This window comes from Coloeus monedula (genome assembly GCF_965178545.1).
Source record: "Coloeus monedula genome assembly, chromosome: 2".
NCBI classification, from domain to species: Eukaryota; Metazoa; Chordata; class Aves; order Passeriformes; family Corvidae; genus Coloeus; species Coloeus monedula.
Genome location: NC_138782.1, coordinates 11,751,460 through 11,770,605, shown reverse-complemented (window position 1 = coordinate 11,770,605; position 19,146 = coordinate 11,751,460). Strand labels below are relative to the sequence as shown.

The window sequence follows — 19,146 nt, the reverse complement described above, 5'->3', positions numbered from 1 at the left end:
CCCTTACGTTTGAAAAGCTTTTCAGATCAAAATTACATGCACAGAATAGTCTGTCTTCTAAAATGCCCACGTCACGTTTAGAACAAAAATTAACTGGAATAATATATATGCTTAAAATGCTAAAAAACTTTGTATGCACTTGCAGGGAAGAACTAACATGCAGAACATGCACTTGACCATAGTCAAGTTCAGGAACTATGCAGACACTTCACAATTAAGACTGTAAGTGATCTTGAAAGCATTTTCAGACCAAAAAGAGAATGCTTAAGACACTTTGTTCTGCATAAGTTGCTTTCTTTTAAAAAGCACTTCAAATATTAAGATCTTTCAGGGCAAAAAATAGTGCAAAATAACAGACATGGTGAGAATCCAGTTTTAATTTGCACTACTTAGTTCAGAGAAATCTCTTTTGCTTATAACATAAACATTTAGATTTGGTAATTGTGATATAACTAGTTCATACACACATTGTTCAGGTTCAAGCAGGAGAAGCATAACTTAGCTCTGGTAAAGGATTAATATCAAACCAACCTAACAGCATACAGTACTGCACACACACAGATTCAAGTCTAATTTGTACTGACTTCTAAATAAGCAGAACTGAAAAACTTTCCGTGGCACATCAAGAAGACTCACAAAACCTTTCTACAAAATGGGCTGGGAGTCAGTAGTCTCATACTTGTGTAAACAAATCCAAAAGATCAAGAATATCAGGCAGTAGCCCTGTTTCAAAAGTGAAATCTTCACAGTAATTGACTCGAGCTCCAAAAGCCAGACTGCAGCTGCTTCTTAGATGTAAAGAGACATACCTCAAAAAAATCAAATATTAATTCCAAGTTATCAGGCTCCATGGTCTGTATTGTGTATTCTATCCACCGGTCTGGCTGCAAAGCATAGCCACAGTCTGGCTGAGAGTGCCGACATTTGTAGTCGTCGTCACTGATTAAGGAAAACTCCACAGTGTTTGCCATTTTCTGAGGGACAGTAGGGGATGTCTTCTCTTGGCCCTCTTCGTCATCATCCTTCTCTAGGCCTTCTAGGGTTAATTTTACTCTACTCAACCAGAAACACAAAACAAATGGTTACGTCACTGGAGTGTCTTTGCAAATGATAAGGATTTAGGAAGAAGCTTGAGCAGAAGCTCATACAACACAAGAATTCTTCTCACCACCACCATCCACAGAACAGCACCGTATCCAGCAGGCCCTCACGTGAGCAAGAGTTTGCAGCCATTGTCTAGATAATATTTTAGTCAGATTTCAGTGCCCAAGTCACTGCTAAAAGCTGAACTTGGGTAAATATGAAAACTCTACTAGTGGTCTGAGAATTGGCACTCCACCCGACTATGTGGGCTGCCAAACAGACAGCCTGCCTGTACAGACTGACACCCATAATGCCGACAGGTTAATGAAAGGCACTGAAAACTGCAGTAATCATCAAGATCCAGACTTGAACACTGGTGGCTGCTGATATATCTCTGTGATAAGGCAGTAAGTATACTGTTAGATGTAAGTAATAGAGGCTGAACTAATTTAGTCTTTTGAAAAATCCTAAATGAGCACTTAAACTGAATGCAATTTCTGAAAAATCTTGGACTGAGAAGCATAAGCCTCTCTATAAGACTCTGAATCCTTTATTATACAGGGCAAACCCTCTGCACAAAATGAGTTATGTCAGTGATGTAAGCATACATGAGTAACCCAAAGCCCTTCCTGCATCATAGACACAGCAGACAGGATAAAAGATGCCAATTCACCAGGAAAACTGAAGTCATATCTCAAAGAAAAACTTACAATCACAGAAATCTATTACACCAAGTCCACATTATTAATCCTCATAAAAAAATAAAACCAACAAGTCACAACATAGGTACTCCAGAAACATGAAAAATGTCACTGGCATAAACAAATGACTGTCGCAGAAACTATTGGACAGATCCAATGTTTTAGGACAGAGTATTTAGTGAATGCATCCAGCTTATCAAATTTTATTTCAACCATTTAATTTAGACAAGAAGCTGGCTTCAGAAATTGCCCTCTTTACCTGCTATAACATGCAAGGAAAAAAGGCAAAGCTGTAGAGAACACAATGTAAGTATTAAATCTACTGAAGAGTGTCATATTAGATAAACCTTCCCCTCATCAGAAAGTCTGGAATTGGTTGGGAGAGGCAATCAAATCAAAACTGGAAAAAAAGCAATATATCAAGTATCACAGAACCACAGAATGGTTTGGGTTGGAAGGGATCTTAAAAATCATCCAGTTCTAACCCCCCTACCACAGGCAGGGGCACCCACTCGACCAGGTTCCTCCAAGCCCTATCCAACTTGGCCTTGAACACTTCCCAGGATTCAGCACCAACAACTCAGGACAACCTGTGCCAGTGCCTCACCACCCCCACACTAAAGAATGTCCTCCTAATATCTAATTAACCTTGTCCTCTTTCAGTTTAAAGCCATTCTCCCTTGCCCCATCACTCCAGGCCCTTGTCCAAAGTCCCTCTTCAGCTCTCCTTAGGGACTGCTGCAAAGGTCTCCCGAGAGCCCTCTCTTCTCTAGGCTGAAGAACACCAAATTTCTCATCCTGTGTCCACAGCAGAGGCATTCCAGCCCTCTGGGCATCTTCCTGGTCTCCTCTGGACTCACTTTAACAGCTCCACATACTTCTTATCTTGGGGGCCCCAGAGCTGGATGCAGCACTCCAGGTGGGGCCTTACCAGCGCAGAGGGGCAGAATCCCCTCCCTCACCCTGCTGGCCACACTGCTTCTGATGCAGCTCAGGATGCAATTGGCCTTCTGGGCTGCAGGTGTGCAACGATGGGTCACACTGAGCTTCTCATCACCAACACCTCCAAGTCCTTCTCCTCAGGGCTGCTCTCAATCCCTTCTCCACCCAGCCTGTACTTGGGATTGCTCCAGCTCAAGTGCAGCAGGACCTTGCACTTGGCCTTGCTGAACTTGGTGAGATTTGCACCTCTTAATCCTGTGAAGTTCCCTCTGGATGGCATCCCTTCCCTCCAGTGCAACTGCACCCCCCAGGTTGGTGTCAAACTGCTGAAGGGACACTCAATCCTACTTTCCATGTCACCACCACCACCAACCCCTGAGGAACACCACTCATCCCTGGTCTTCGCTCGGACATCAGGCTGCTGACCACAACACCCAGAGCAACCACCCAGCCAAATCCTTATCCACTGTGTGCAACAGTGCAGTCCTCTTAACACCAGGGCTAAGATAGCATTTCTAACAATTAACTGTGGAGTTATCACAATGACTGCTTTTTGAGGCACCTCTGCAGATAAAAGCTTCAAACTGATTTAAGTAAGAACCTAAGAACACTACAGTTCCAGCCAGAAAGCAAGAAACACCAAAACATGTATGGAGTATGTATTTGTGCTCTAACACTTGGAAACTGGGCTATTAGCAACCCAAAATGAATTTAAAGGCTACATTAATTAAGTAAAAAAAAAAAAAACAAAAAAAACCAAAAAACCACTAGTATTGACAATTAACACGAGATAAATTGCATACTGAGGTGAGCAGGCTCTTACCTAAACCTTGATGTTTTAAATTTCTTCTTAGATATCAGTACAGGGGGTTTCTCAGAATAATGCAGACGTAGCCTTATTTCTGTCTGACATGTCAGCCACCCAGCATCCACAGTTTCAACACCATCTATCAAAAACCAAACAAAAAGGAGAAGACCTTTTAGTAACTTATTTTAGGGACATCTAGGCAGTTCCTCTTGCCATCATCTTCCAGATAATCCTCCTTCTCACCAATATTGTTCTACAGTAATGCAAGAGCAAGTCTTGGGGGCAGCCTTTCCTCAGTCTTTCTGAAGGACCCAGAACAGACCACAGATGCTGCAGTTGTTTGCTGGCTTTTAGAGGGATTAAGAAGGAACAGTGATCATGTGCCAACTGTCTGCAGGACAGCACTGAGTATTCCAGTGTTAAGTTTACATACATGCTATCAAGAGCTAAATTAAGTCTCCAAAAGCAGGAGTAACCTTTCCTTGTCTTGGGATCTCTCAGTCTATGGAATAATACTGACAGGAACTCTAAAGTTTAATAAGCAATTAGAGGCTCCCTGTTTCTGTTGAGGTACAGGTGTCCAATTAGCTCATCACAATCAGTGCCAGTGAAGCAGTGTAAGTCTGCAGGACAGGGTATAGCAACAGTTTTAATGAAAAGCATGGAGAAACCTCAACCTGAACAGCAAAACAAGGAAAGCCTACAAGCAGGAGGACCAGAAACACAAGCTGTAAACCAGGTGCTGAAGCAAACCCCACATTTTTGAAGAGTTCCTAAACAGCCAAACTTATCATTTGATAAGGATGGAAAAGCTTGAATACAAGACGTGTGAGGTATGAGAAGGAGTTACTTTCAGAGTCAGAGGATTGAACATTAGGTGAGAGGTGGCTCAGAACTGACAGAAGTGAGACATTTGTGCACACACAAGAACACGAAGTGTGGGCTTACAAGAACCTTTTGGCAGCTGCATCTCTAACTGAAGAGGCAGAGTGGGTATATTCAGTGTGAGTGACAATGTTTTTCTAGGCATGAGGAGTTTTTCTAAGGCTAGGTATCAGGAGAAAGCTAAGTCTATTCTGTATTTTCAAAAATACATGCTCATGATTTAAAGTTCCCAAATTTCAACCTTTAACACCATCAGAGTGACAACACTTCAAGTCTTCCTAGCAGCCTTTTATTACCATTAGAAGGGATAACAGCCTGAGTGTGAATGCACAAATGCTGGATACAAATGTAACTGTAAAAGCAGAGAAAACTATCACAGGCAATTCTTCTCAAAACCTATCTCAAACATTTTTAATTACAAGACTTTACCTTGTTTAATTTAAATTCATGGTATAGAATAAAGGTTAATGTATCTCACTTACTACAGATTCCAAAGTCTCCATCGTCGACAGTAATTTCATTTTCTAGAATTAAAAGGAATGGAAAAGAATGGAAAAAAATTAATTAGTATTCACATTTAAAAATCATTGCCAAGTTAAATTAATTCTACTTTTCCACTTCACTTCTAAAAAGTGTATCTAAAAAAAGGTAGGAAAACTGAAACAGACAAAGCAGCATGTTTTTTGCAACCTTCTATAAAGATTTATCTCAATTTATGCTTTTCCTCAGTTTCTGCACAAAAAAAACAACCAACACACAAAATGCCACATTTCACCTAAAGTAATCGGAACTGAGAGTAAAAAGGTTACACAATTTTCTGGCTTGCTGAACTATTTTGCTGATATCTACATCCCACTAGTACCTAACATGCTTTACTTGTCAAAGCAGTGTCAAAGACATGAAAGTTTCTTGCAAACATACAAGTTACCCTGCTGCACATTTATAGTTACAGCTTTTAAATCGAGTTAGTCACAATTAAAATGCTTATTCTGCCCACATGACAGAAACCAACCTAGCATGAAATATTGAAACCACTCACTTCACACTTACTTTTATCCTTACTCTTTCCAAAGCTTTAATAACTGAAATCTTAAGGCACTACGTAAATTCACCAGCATTAACAGAACTGCAACAGTCTAAACAAACCATACATTTCTCAAAACATTAATCTTCACATAATTTTGTCTCTACAGTGACTAATCCCTTTTTTTCCCCTAAGAATCATAGGGCTTCTAACCTAATTTTTTAATAACCACAGGCAACAATTTAGGATCATTATGACCCAGTGCTAACATAGCTGTGTTTGCTGCATTTTCTTAAAAACTGCTTATGAAGAATTGAGTATTACTTGGGAAAAAAAAAAAAAATCCCAACTCTTTGGAATGAAGTAGTCTAAATTTAGAGATAAAGTCTAGGCCTTAGCAGAGGACAGGCTGCTTCCCTTATCAATTACTGACAAATACAGAAATGGTCTTCTTACAGGAATAGAAACGCTACTAATTCAACTGAAATTTAAAAAAAAAAAAGGCAAAGGGAGAACGGAACGTGATCGTGGTACTACTCATGACTAACAAACAGTTTCTTTGATACCACCTTCTTTCTAAAAGACATTTTGTCAAGTCATTAGGAAGTTTTTAACAAATGTGAACTTCTAAGTGTGGAGAAAATAGTATTTTTCATGTGCTAGAAAAGACAGTGCATAAAACATGCCATAGCAGCATAAGAGATCTAAACTACAAGCTACATTCAAAGGTTATTTCAGTCACTCTTAAACTCCAAACTTTTTCCCTGTTCAGAAAGGCATTAGTAACTTATATGTAAGTCTGCATGCCACCCTTTCTGTCTTTCAGCAAAATACATTTCTGCTAAATTGCCAGGTAAATAAGTCCATTCATGTTCATCCATTTACTTAAAGAAGCCTAATTAAACATTTTTGGTTTAAAATTTTACTAATTAAATAGTACTTAAATAAAAACAGCAGTGACTTCACACCCTCCCCCCCATTTTCTCTAAATAAGATAATATGGATCCTTAGTCTCAAAGAATTAAACTTACAGAAAATTATTACAATTCCAAATTAATTAAAAAACCAACCCACATAATCTTAAGGATGACAGCAAAGAATTTCACATCCACTCCATTTTGAAGCTACTTATATACATATATACATATATATTTTGAGAGTAAGGCCCATGTTGTGCAAAGAAAAAGTCTATACCTCCCACACATTAATAAATTTAAGTATTTTAAAACTAAAGCTATCAATCCCTCTAAACCAGTGTGCAGCATATCAGCAATCTTATGCATATGCCTCAAACAGATGCAGTTGATGCCCATACCTAAAGGGGTAATTGATCGTGGTTGTAGATGAGTCTCCCACGTGTGAACTATGACTTCGCAGGGACCATCGATAGTCTGTAATTTAAAAGTTAAATGTCTGCAATAATTTCTTTTGTTAGATCTGGCTTTGTACCCATGAAGCTGTTTGGGATGGTTGTGAACTAAACTTAAGAGACTTAAGGAAGTAAAAGAAGAAGGAGAAGAGAGGGAAACAGAGAGAGATTGAAGGAGAAAGAAAGAAAACAGATGAGGCTTCTTACCCCTGCAACTGCTGATGACTCTATTTGATGTGTTGTGAATACATATGACAAAACTTGTGACAGTCTGACATGGCAGAGAAGTTACATGGAATCATTAAACCTTTACTGATTACAGGTACTCTGCTGGACTACTTTAGTTTCCTTCTGATACAAAAAAAAAATCTCTGAGCTCATTTAGAGTGCTCATTTTGTTCTCAAGCTACAGCAACAGATTGTGAAAAAACATACCCCACATCTCTAATTCCAAACAGCACTCAGCATCTACTCATGCACATAGCAGTTGCAGGGGTGCATTCTCCTTCATAATTTGCCTTACTAAATTCAAGACTACAAAACACAGTTACTTTAGTTGTGGTACCAGAGAGCAAGTTATTTACCATCTAATTAGAACATAAATAATTGAGCCAATCAGTCAGCAATGAAGCCCCTGCAGTCTATTCCAGTTGGAGCAGGATAAATTAGATTCTTTCATTAACAAAAAATATTGTCCACCAAAAGAATACATTTGTTGACAAACATAGCCAAGACTCAGACAGATAACCAGAACAGTAACACAGTCTCCTCTTTCAGACCAATTTAAGTTTGAAATAGCTTTCTAGGTAAAAGCTTTTAGGTAACCACAACTTAACAGCAGAAAGAACGTGCCTGATTCCCAGCTCAGTCACCCTAAGAAGTTTCCCCTAGCATGGCACAGTTGTTACTACCAGATGTAAAAACCACTGTCACAAAGCTGCAGTTTGTTATTTTGGTGGTTTGGGCCTAAGTAACTCTTCTTTCCAAAAATATTTGCTACTATTGCCAAAGACATGGAAGCTTCAATGCCAGCTCATCCCAGTACTTCAGGTTCTTGTTTAAACAGATTTCAGACCCACAGGGACATCCAGACAAGCTTCAAACTCAGCAGTATAATCACACAGGACCACAATGCTTTGTTCCATTACAGCTCACCCAATAAATTCTTTACATGCAGATGGGATTTCCTGACGTACATTGACCACATTTAATCTACCATGCCTTTGGGTGAGTTAACAGCAAATGCCAAATATTTAACAAGTGCTCAGTAGGACAGGTTTGCTCCGTGAGTCTCAGCTAAAGCAGTGTTCCTAACGAGTTCAGAGGCATCCACACTTAAGGGTCATGTCAGAATAAAACACATAGGCTTAGTTATGTTTTGAAGACAGAATGCAAGTAAAATATAAACAAAATTATATTATTGCATCCAGTTTATTCCTGTTGAAAGGCAGTTTTGGTTCCAAACGTCTCTCTGCTGCCACAATGCCCACTGTTGGGATTTCTAGAACAGTAAATAATGAGAAGTTTCTTTCCCCTTCTTTCACAGCGCAGTGACATTTGCCTGTCACAATCACAGTTTCTAAAGCTGCAAACCATGTTTGTCAGCAGGGAGGCTGCCATTTACTCCCACCACGCAGGCATGCAAGACCTGACAGCAGCTCCCAGGAACACGTACACAACTTTAGTTTCTGAACCTGGGCAGTGCAAATCTTCCTAACATGGATTAAGCTGCTTTCTTCAGAAGGTAAGCAAAGGTTTTTCCTTGTAAAACCCCCCAACATGTTGTATGAAAATGCCAATTTATTTCTTACACTACTGTAATTGTCCATTTTAATTTTAGGTTCTAAAATGATGAATGAATTTGAATAACGTTATCCCAACAATAAGGACACCATGCTGGACACACTCAGCACAATTTCCTGTCCTGAAAGGAAACAATGGACTGATTGTGCATTTAATCCCAGGAACCCTCAACACTTTCCATACTTAGAAGAGCCAAGCAAAGCTACCTGGAAAAAAAGGGCAATGGATTAGAGAACAGGCACAGACATCACTAAGAACCCTCTCAATCCCTGCTCAGACCATCTCTGAGTTCATAGGCATTTTAAAAATGTTTTAATTACATGTAACAGAAACTATTGTTAAAATGAGGTGAAAATAGTAATGTCATTTCCATGGCATATACTGACCACATTTGAAAAACAGCCCAGTTGAGCAGCAGAACTAAATGATGTATCATCAATATTAATAGTATGGTAATGTTGCCTAAAAGGAGAGTCTCTGGAGGACATCCTTAAAAGGGCATCTATTCAAATGTCACATCAAGCATCTCATGGGCAGTACACTGAGGTAAGTGGCACTGAGGATCCTTTTCTACTAATACAGACACTTATATTTTTTTAAAAGCTAACACAAACATTATGTTGCTTGATCTTGACTAGCTGAACATCTGATGCAATTTTAAAGCTTTTAAAGGCCATTCAAGAACTTCCTTTAAAAATCAAGTCCTCTCACATTATGAGAAGCTGGGGCCTCCCCCAGCAGTCATTAGACACTTTGGAAATTAAGGGTAAAATGCCTATCTAGCATAATGGTTCAAAGGTTCAAAGCAGATGCACCATCTGATGAAAGTGCCTGGGTACTCAGTACAATTAAAATTTAAAATTAAAGAATGAAAGCACTTCTGTGGATGTTTAAATGGTAATTTAGGAGATCAGTTCCAAGGTTCCTGATTCAAGGCAACACAACAGAGTAGGCATTAGAGAGGGGGGGAAAGCTCAAACCAAATCTTAAAAGCGCCACAAAAACACATTTATCCAAGTGCATTTAACTAATTAAAACTATGTTTCAAGAATAATAATCTACTTCAGTAATATGAAACAGCTAAATTAGACTTAATTGCTAAAGCTGCATTTCTGACCAAAATCCCTCTGGATTTCTGTGCCATGTAGAAGACAATAATTAAGCACTAAACTAAATAATTAAAGCCATTCAGCCATCATATCTAACTTGCAAGGCAGCAGCACACAAAAGTCACCTGGGCAGGAAATGCTGAGCTCAGTGGGGATTTTATAGCTCTAGTATTTCCAAGAACAGTTTCACACACAATCTGCTATCTCAGCAGATACTAATGCTTTTGTTACTATCACGATAACCATGGGTTCTTAATCTAGAAAAAGCTTTTCTAAGGCAATAATTACTGAGTCTCAGTCTAAGTTTCACCTTTATTACCATAGTCCAGGCACTAAATGGATTTATTTGCTTACATTTAAAAAAGTAAATTTAACTCTCATTTGAAACCTCTGTAATTAAGAAGCAAGTGTGAAAAATGTTCTCCAATCCAGTTTTTAAAGTCCTACTACAGATAGCTATAAGAGTCCTATGCACAGATAGCTTAGTTCTTTCACATTTGCCTTGAAAGAAGTAACCCTGAACTTGCATGCTTATTTACTGTTTTAAAAGCAAATACAGAACATAGCTGAACAGAATGTGTTCCTTACTAAGGTTTTCAAATATGCATCACACAAACATGGCATGTAAAATTATTCTACTAAAACTAAGATATACAGAAGACAAATTCCAACCAAGGGAGTTTTGGTGTGCCTCACATTCACCCCCTCATAACCCACCACCTCTGCCACTGCAACAGAGAGTGAGTGTAGAATAAAACCCAGGAAGATCTTCACAGGGAGCTCAGTGGTACCAGACTATGTTCAAAGAAAGAACAACCTCGAGCAAAATAATTTAAGTTACCATCTTATTTCATCCAAGTGCATGTATCTATTTTTCTTTTTAAATGGTTAAGATCAAAATGTTTACAACACAGTAAAATCTCTTGATATGCAGGAGCCAAGACCTGACACCAATTTTATAATAAAAGGTTCTTTGTATACCTATTTTTGTATTCATGCAAAAATTCTACAAATATTGAGTATTTAAAAAAAACCACCTGCTCTATCTACATAACCACAGTTATGTTAACACCAACGTGCTTCACTACAAACAAGACTGCCCATTACTTCATACTATCATTCAAGTAAAAAAATTTTAAGGTCAAATCATATCTTTTTAAAGGGAGGTGAGAAAAAGACTTCCCCTCCCCCCCCCCCCCAAAATCTCAATTATTCTATTTTCACATCTAGCCTGTAGCACTACTATGGATAATCTGGGAACTACCATTTCTCTGTGTAAATGTGTCACCCCCATCTTTGCCACCATGCCCAACTCAAGCATCTTCAGAGATGCAGTTGCTGTAGAAGGGAATGCTAACTTCAGGTGGATCTGTCTTCAGCATGATTTACTAATTATGTGATGTCAAATTCATACACTCAGACTTGAACATATAGTTAAGATTACACTGTTATTCTACTACACATAAAATTGCACTGATATAAAAAACTAAGTATCAGAGACCATATATTGCCAGCTTGTCAAATTTAGGAGAATAATCACATGCAATGTCTAATGAAAAAAACCACTAAAATAAAAATATTCAGACTAATTTAACTTAAAAGTATCTTTTTGTTATCAGGGTTTCCTTAATGCTAAAGTTCTCCATATACTGTCTCACTTGCACTATACTGTACATGATATCCCTGTTACTTTAGCATCGTTCTTCAAAAGGTTTACAAAAAGAGGAAGAAAACATTTTACCTGGATTTCTTTTCTTCAAAAGACTTTATTTTACCAGAAAAACTCCTGTGCACTTAACAGGTACAAGCGAGACACCACTAAGTGGATAATAACCCTGTACCCCAGGAATTCACATACTTTGTTTTGCAGGGTGGTTTCCCTTTTTCCTGCTCTTTACATTTAGGAGCTCTTTATGCTGGTATTGCATAAAAGTCATACTTACCTTGGCAGACTCTGCATCACACGGTACATAAAGTGTGCACGATACAGAGCACCTACTCAAAGAAACACACTCACCAATACAGAGGGTAAACTTTTGCAAATGGTAAAACAGAAATTGTACTGTGTACTGTCTATGGCTCAATCCCTGCTCACTAACTCTGCTTTGTGAGAGTGCTATTACTTACATTGCTTACATGTGCAAAAAAAAAATATAAGCGTTCCATCAGAGATGCTAAGCTGTAAGAATTAATCTACTTCTGGCCTCAGTTTGACCTCAGCAAAATAAAACTATTATTGGACTTCCCTTCTTTTGCCTCAAAGTACCAATTTAAATACCAGTTTCTGATTAGACTATTTCACATGCTGTAATGAAAAAAAAAACAGAATTGTACTTCATTTGAAATTACTATCCTTCACTGAAATGATTTTTAGTGAAAAAAAGGCTGACAAAAACTTACATGCTCTTGACAGTAATTTGAAATTTTTAAAAGATATTGATGAGATGATTCTGTAACTCCTTTCACATTTAGCTACAGCCTCCATAATCCCAGTTTCAATGAGGAACTAAGGCCCAGGGTGAATAGCTACAGGATATTAATAGAATAAGAAAGACAGCAAAGGCAGCATTAAATTTCTTAAGGTTATTACTTGTTATTAAGAAAAACAGTTCAAGAGTGCTGCTTATTTTCCCAACTTAGCCCAGCTTTTTCCTGGATGCAGCCTCATTCCATCTGAAGAACTTCCCCCTACCTGAGTGCAATGTTTACAGATCAGTACGCTGCCACATACATTAAACTCTAATTTATATAATTTCAAGTCATATGCAACTTTAACATCAATACCTGTAAAAACACATCTGTCTCTGTCTCTTGGGTGTTATTTTTCCCTCCAAGCCGTGCAAATACCTATATACAAACATACAGAAAACAATGGGATGCCTCATCCCTTGTTTCACCTTTTCACTTCAAGAGATTAACTTATGTTAAATTATGCAGCACAAAATCTGGTAAATATTTCTCATGCTTCACAAAAAAAAAAATCTGCAGTGATTTCAAAAACTGTAGTGAATCAGGCAAATTTTAACACACCTCCTACACTAATCATTTTTCTCCTACTATCACTTGCTTCCATCCTATCATATAGGATGGAAGCTATGGATATCACATACTATCACATTCCTTTCATGGATCACTTGAGATCCATGCCCTGCTGAAGCCCATATTCAATTCTAACTATGAGAACTTCACCGTATTATTTAAGCTTTATAAAAAATGTCAGGGATTTCTTTACCACTGAAATTTTTAGAACACTAACACTGGTAAAAGAAAGGAGAGAATATAATTAAAGTTAACAGCATATGGTCATGTATTTCCAGAAGTGAACTGTATTTCCACAAATGTCTTAATGTTTCACATGTTGCAATTCAAGACTTATTTCTAAAAAAATCTCATGTTTAACTCGGGAAATCCTTTTGTATTTCAAGTATGGGAATTTTCACTAGGGATGAGACAACTCAAAGTAGAAAAGGTTGTACATACCTCAGGTTCTAGAAAGTATCCTTTAAAATACCGATACTGAACAGGAACTCCTCTTGGAAGCTCTACGGTAGCTTTCCATGTTTTGTCACGTGTGCTGTGGAGAAAAAATAAACAACCAACCAAAAAAAAAATGTTTCAAAATACAGCCTAACAGCCATCTCAGGTATATGTCTAAGTAATATTCTAAAATAAAATCAAGTGTATTGTTGCAAGGAAAGTTACTATGAAGTAGCTTAGTCAAACATGCACAAAACAGGAGATGTACTTAGAATTGAAACTGCACTTCTTGACTGACATATCTAAAGTGCTCTAAGAGAGCAAGAATTCCCATCCCCATTCAACAGATGGAAAAAACATGAAGTAATTCAGAGACTCATCCAAGATCACACAGCAAGTCACTGACAGAATTACAAACACAGCCTGCAAGCCGTATTTTCCTGCATCACACGAGCTGCCATAAGCTGGCACCATCTTAAGAAAATACTGAATTCTTCCACTGCATTTAAACTTCCTTTATGTACACTCATGTTTATACACACATCCCTCCCCCTAAGAGTTTTAATGCAACTCTCAGTTTAAATAATCTTCTCCCCATCACTTTCTAGCACAATAATAACTTGTTTATAGTGTTTACCCTCTTTTTTTCCTATACATCTCCTATAACCTGCTGTATAGCCATGGGACTGAGAATTGTCCCAAAGCAATTTCCTATTCCAAGTGTCTACAGCTAAACAACTGAAATGCCAGCCACAACTGCAGAAGCATCATCTGTAACTAGAAAAGCACACCCGAGTTTAATGTTGTCTTAAACATATTCCTAAGCATCTAAAATGCTCAAGGGCAACACAAGAAATTTGGGAGTGCTACTGACAGTACATGCAGCTCAAGAGTTTACAAACTCAAAGTCAGAATAAATTCATTGCTCCAGAACTCTGGTGCTACTTCAAATGGAACAAGTTTAAAAAAAAAAATATCAAAAAAGAAGAAAAAAATCCCCAAAACAAAACCAAAAATCACAACCAACTTACATATCCCCAGGCTGGAGGACCACTGCGGCTTGGGGATTCCAATTTCCCAAAGCACTGCAGCTCCCGCATATTGCAAAAACCTCTCCTAAAAAACAGAAAGAACCCCACAATCATCATTACTCCAGGCTAGATGGCATTAAAAAGTATACACCCACAGTCAAACTTTCAAGTATTTCAAATATATACACCAGAATCACTCATCTAAAATCCCTCCTGTCTGTTCAGAAAGGAATGTTACCCCACCCAAAACTACAACAGCATTTTCTTCACCATGCTAAGGATCTGAGAGAGGGACTACTGACAACCCCGGCCCTTAAACGGGTTGGCTTCCAAATTGATATTAAGTAATGCTGTTCAAAACATCTCTGGGAATGTGGCAGGCAAATTTTCACAGTAAAATTATTAATCTCAAGATAACAGAGTTCTTTTCCTAGATACTCTGTATTTTTTAATATATGAACATATTGCCTCAAATTCACACCAACAATTTAGAAAGCACAGACAAACGGGAGGTTGCTAGCATTATTCCCAAGGCAACATATCCAATCCATTTGATTTCCAAGAGAAATAAGGTTAATTTTGCTGCTATGCTTTCAGTTTTTACCGAACATCAAAATGTAACACTGTCACACAAAAAACCCACATGAAATTGTCACACTTATCTTAATGCATACATAGATACAGAATCCAAAAGGTCACAACAGTATATTTACTTTTGGGATATCTGAAAGTGACCATTGCAACTTACCCTTGTTTTTAATATAAAACCTATATGTATCTGACTGTAAGAACAACAGTTATAAATACTGATGGAATGAACAAATTTGTGTTTTGCTCTTACAGGGTTTCAACAAGATTTTTAGACATAAGAAATAAAAAGCTGTTGCAGAATGAGAAAATATGGAGTTTTAAAGTATAGTTAGGCACTAGAAATGAATGATGCAAGCATCTACGACTCTTATTTCCTGCTCTCCAAGTGAATAGTGTGGGGGACAAAATAATCCCAAGACACAAAGAAGACAAGCTGTATGCAACAAGTGTACACTACCTTTTCCTAAGCCACTAGCACAGCTGACACTTCAGAGTACAAAGTTACAGTTTTCAGGATGTCCTTATGCCTCTAAAATCATGTCCATTTTCTCCAGTTAAACTAATAAGGGATACTACAAGGCCTGTTTATGAAAGAAACCTCTGCAGACTCAGGGGTTGGAGAAAGTCTACAGAAGAAAGAATTTTTCTCTGAAAGCAGCTTACTGAAATAATTTTAGAGAACAGCTTGAATTTCAGTCTTTTTTTTTTTTTTAAACTTCTGTTGTAATTCTTAAAAAAAAGAAGCCCAAGCTTTCTGGATGCTCACTGTAAGCATACACATACAGACAAACATCTGCATTCTGAGTATATTTAGTATGCAATTCCCTGCAAAAAATTGCCTGTGTCAGGTGTTTTCCCTTTTCCACCCTATCCTGAAGCACATGATGATTTGTTTTTGCAGGGAGGAGATAAAGCGGGAAGACCACCTGAACACCACACAGGTAGAATTTCTGAGTGGAGATATTAAAAAGAAGCTAAAATTCTTTTAATGACCCTCTAAAACAGCAGTACTTAGCACATCTTCGTGTACACACAGCCAAACTTTGAAGTGCCATCTAATTATATTCCTCTTAACAGATGCCAGCTGGAATAGTTCTTTGGGTTCCCATTTTAAACAAACGTGTGAACATCCAGTGACCACCTCTCACTCAGTAAGGAGCCACACACAAAAGGCAACACTTGAATATGATGTTGGTCTTGGGTTACAACATAGGATGCAACCAGGGGTATGTATTCTATCACCACCTTCATAAACTGTTAAAACCAGGTGGAGCAGCGTTCTTTATCTCTTCCAGGATACATCCCTGGTAACTCCCTCTGGGAGATACCTTCTGTTACTTTTCCTATTAAATTGTAGTTCTGAGTTGGGATGTCCCCTTGGTTTGTTTTCAAACTAGCACAGACAGGCAGCCACTCCCAAGCTCCCTTCAACAATGACACTGAGGCTGAACTAGGGTTTGTAAAACACTGCCTTAATTACCCCAGTAAAGCCAAAGGGAAATGCATAATAAACTGCCTTCTCATAGGCAATTCTGAACCAGTGGGATTTGGCTTGGGTTTATCTTGGGTTTATGTTCTGAGCTCAGGGGTCCTCAGCTTTTCCCCTCTCCTTGTCATGGAATTCAAGGCTGCTCCTGGCAGAGCTCCTTCAGCTACAGCAAAGAAGGTTAATCTAAGCCTTCTGCCCCAACTCAAAGACTGCAACAGCCTCACTGATCCAACAACAACAACAAAAATCCCAACAATACCAATATTATCATAAGCAGAAGCAGCCTTTTGTGTCACCTCTTCATGCTGTATTTCCAGATAATTCTTTGTGAACAGCCACTGAGGATCTAGTTCTCACTAATCCTACTTTTCATTGCAGATATTATTAGTACAAGAAGTTATACATCCAAAGCCAGCTTTGCTAGTGACAGTGCCATCACACCTGTGGAAGCAATAGTGCAAGCAGGACAAAGAGAGCATAGCTTGCAATACTCCATGGTACAGCTACACCAGTGCTGTACATTCTCACTTGAGCAAAGGGCAATCTAATCTAAAATTTTCTCCAGAAGGCTATAAGAAACTCTACTCCTTACTAACAGCTTTATGTCCACACTGAGTGTCAGTTTTCAGTTCCCAAATGCCAAATCACGAGGGAGAAACACAGGAGAGGTCTAACACAGGGCAGATGTCAAAACCTGTAAAATGTTTTTATCATTTTCTTCCCCACGAACTACAGGAGACAGTTCTGCTATCTGGTATTGGCCTGTCACAGGAATTTTGCCAATCTGCTCCCACATTCATCTGCTTCTCTTAAGCAACCATCAGTTACTTTTTTGGTGAACTTCTGTGCAGGTTTTGGCTGGGGTAGAGTTAACTTTCTTCACACTAGTGAGTAGGGGCTGTGTTTTGAATTCGTCCTGGAAGCAGTGCTGATAACAGAGGGATATTTCAGTTACTGCTGGGCAGTGCTCACAGCATCAAGGCCTTTTCTGTTCTCACTCCACCAGAGAGGGGGCTGAGGGTACATAAGAAGTTGGGAAGGGGCACAGCTGGGAGCAGCTGTGTGGACCTTAGTTACCAGCTGTGGTTAAACCACACCACCTTCCAAGTCCCTGAAGATGAAGATCAGTGTAATATGCACAATTTAACACCAAATTATCACCAAATCTTCACGTTCTACCTGATGTGATACCTTGTGTTCCTCATTTGGACTACAGAAGTTATTTTACTCTTTTTTTGCATAGACAGAATACTGAATTAAGCTGCATATTTTTTCTGTCCTGAACTTCTGCCAGGGTCACATCTTGTGAGAACTTTCAACAGGGATGCAGAGAGAATAAAAAACAGAACAAACATGTCAATGTGTGCCTAAATATCATGGCTCAGAATACAAATGCTCATTTCCAGAGAATAAAAAGATACTAGAGAGAGAAGATTTTAAACCAATCATAGCCATGTCAGTTAGCATCAAAATCTCTAGCACATGATGAAATTGTTTGGAGAAAGAGGTAAAAATTATTTCCCAATTCTCATTTTCATATTCATACATGAAATGTCTCAATATATTTTACAATGATTTATAATTTTGGTATTTGAACTAACACATACTTTTATCTCTGAGAAAAACAGACAAGACAGCCTTTGAACACTCTTCTAGTAAGTTTTCTCCTAGGTAAACCACACAAAATGGAAAAAGCATGATTTGAGTACCTGCTGCTGATGATCCTCTTACTTCAAAAGTGACTTGACAAGAGGTCATTTCTGCAGAACTTTTGTCTCACGATAGTTGAAATCTCCTATAGTGGGAAGAAAAAGATAGTAATTTGAGGAACAATCACTACATTTGTTGCTGTTCTAAGTAAGAGGAAACATAAATCCCACCACTTACAAGGAAGCAAGCCACTTGTGATACTACTGTTTTGAGTCAGCAGTAGAAGTAGAAAGCTCTTTAAAAGTAGGTGCAGACCCAGAAAACAGCATCCAGCTGCAGAAGGCACTACTGCAACACTGGCACGAGAAAAATACTACTAAATCAAATATCATCTGCAAGAATCAGTATCCTGCAGCATTTATCAGTCTTCAGCTGAGATTTTTCAAAACTCTCTTTTTGGCTAATTTTGCTTCCAAGGAGGCCACTGAAAGGTTTTAACACATTTAAGATTATGACCCTTGGCAAACAGTAACTTCTGTCTCATCTGTGCTATTCTTCAGCATCCTCTTCAAAGTACAAGGAAGCTATCACAGAGCAGCACAACCACCTTGAAGGAACAGGGGGAACAGCCCATAACAGATGAGAGCTCTCTGCTGTCATTTGTTCACCACTGCAGACTCTGCCCCTGTATTTCCAGCCTTTCACAGGAACCACGAGCAGCAACTGGAAGCACCATACAGCCTTCAAAACAGCACAGCAGGGAGAGACTGCCTGTAGCCAGGACAGCAGCTGGAGGACTGACTCTGCCTCAATTTTCTCCTTCAATACACAACACCTTGACAGAAAAAGCCTGGCAGAACCCCACTCTCATCACTACAGCAGAAACACTATTGATGTATCATATCCTCCTGTATTATTTACAAAAGCAGTAGTCAAAGCAAAGTCCACACACAGATGTTGCTAGACTGTCATCACCCAAGTATAGTCATCTGGACATAGGCTAGAAAATAATTATACTAATTATATGCAGAATAAACTTTGCAATGGTTTCAATTAATCCATTTCTTTACATCACTGTGGGGGGCTTTTTGTTCTGTGTGTGTTTTGTTTGTTTGTTTTTTTAACCAAGCAAGTAGAATGTTACTATTGCTATTTTAGAACAGGACAAAAAGCACTTTATTTCA

General features: G+C 38.5%; 1 protein-coding gene across 10 annotated transcripts in view; it reads right to left on the bottom strand.

Annotated features, from left to right (window-relative positions):
• The window catches only part of GPCPD1 (glycerophosphocholine phosphodiesterase 1), a 43,441-nt gene that overhangs the window by 16,823 nt on the left and 7,472 nt on the right, over positions 1-19,146 (bottom strand). For 8 of the 10 annotated variants that reach the window (XM_082303484.1, XM_082303482.1, XM_082303483.1 and 5 more), the window contains exons 2-9: positions 18,022-18,107; positions 14,233-14,317; positions 13,205-13,298; positions 12,509-12,571; positions 6,759-6,834; positions 4,902-4,943; positions 3,550-3,673; positions 810-1,053 (exon numbers count right to left, since the gene is read on the bottom strand). In XM_082303484.1, the coding sequence (XP_082159610.1) occupies positions 810-1,053; positions 3,550-3,673; positions 4,902-4,943; positions 6,759-6,834; positions 12,509-12,571; positions 13,205-13,298; positions 14,233-14,317; positions 18,022-18,070 (777 nt within the window). In that variant the 5' untranslated portion in view covers positions 18,071-18,107. Of the gene's footprint in view, positions 1-809; positions 1,054-3,549; positions 3,674-4,901; positions 4,944-6,758; positions 6,835-12,508; positions 12,572-13,204; positions 13,299-14,232; positions 14,318-18,021; positions 18,108-18,199; positions 18,217-19,146 lie in introns of those variants that run through there. The other 2 variants (XM_082303489.1, XM_082303491.1) reach the window with 2 other exon arrangements.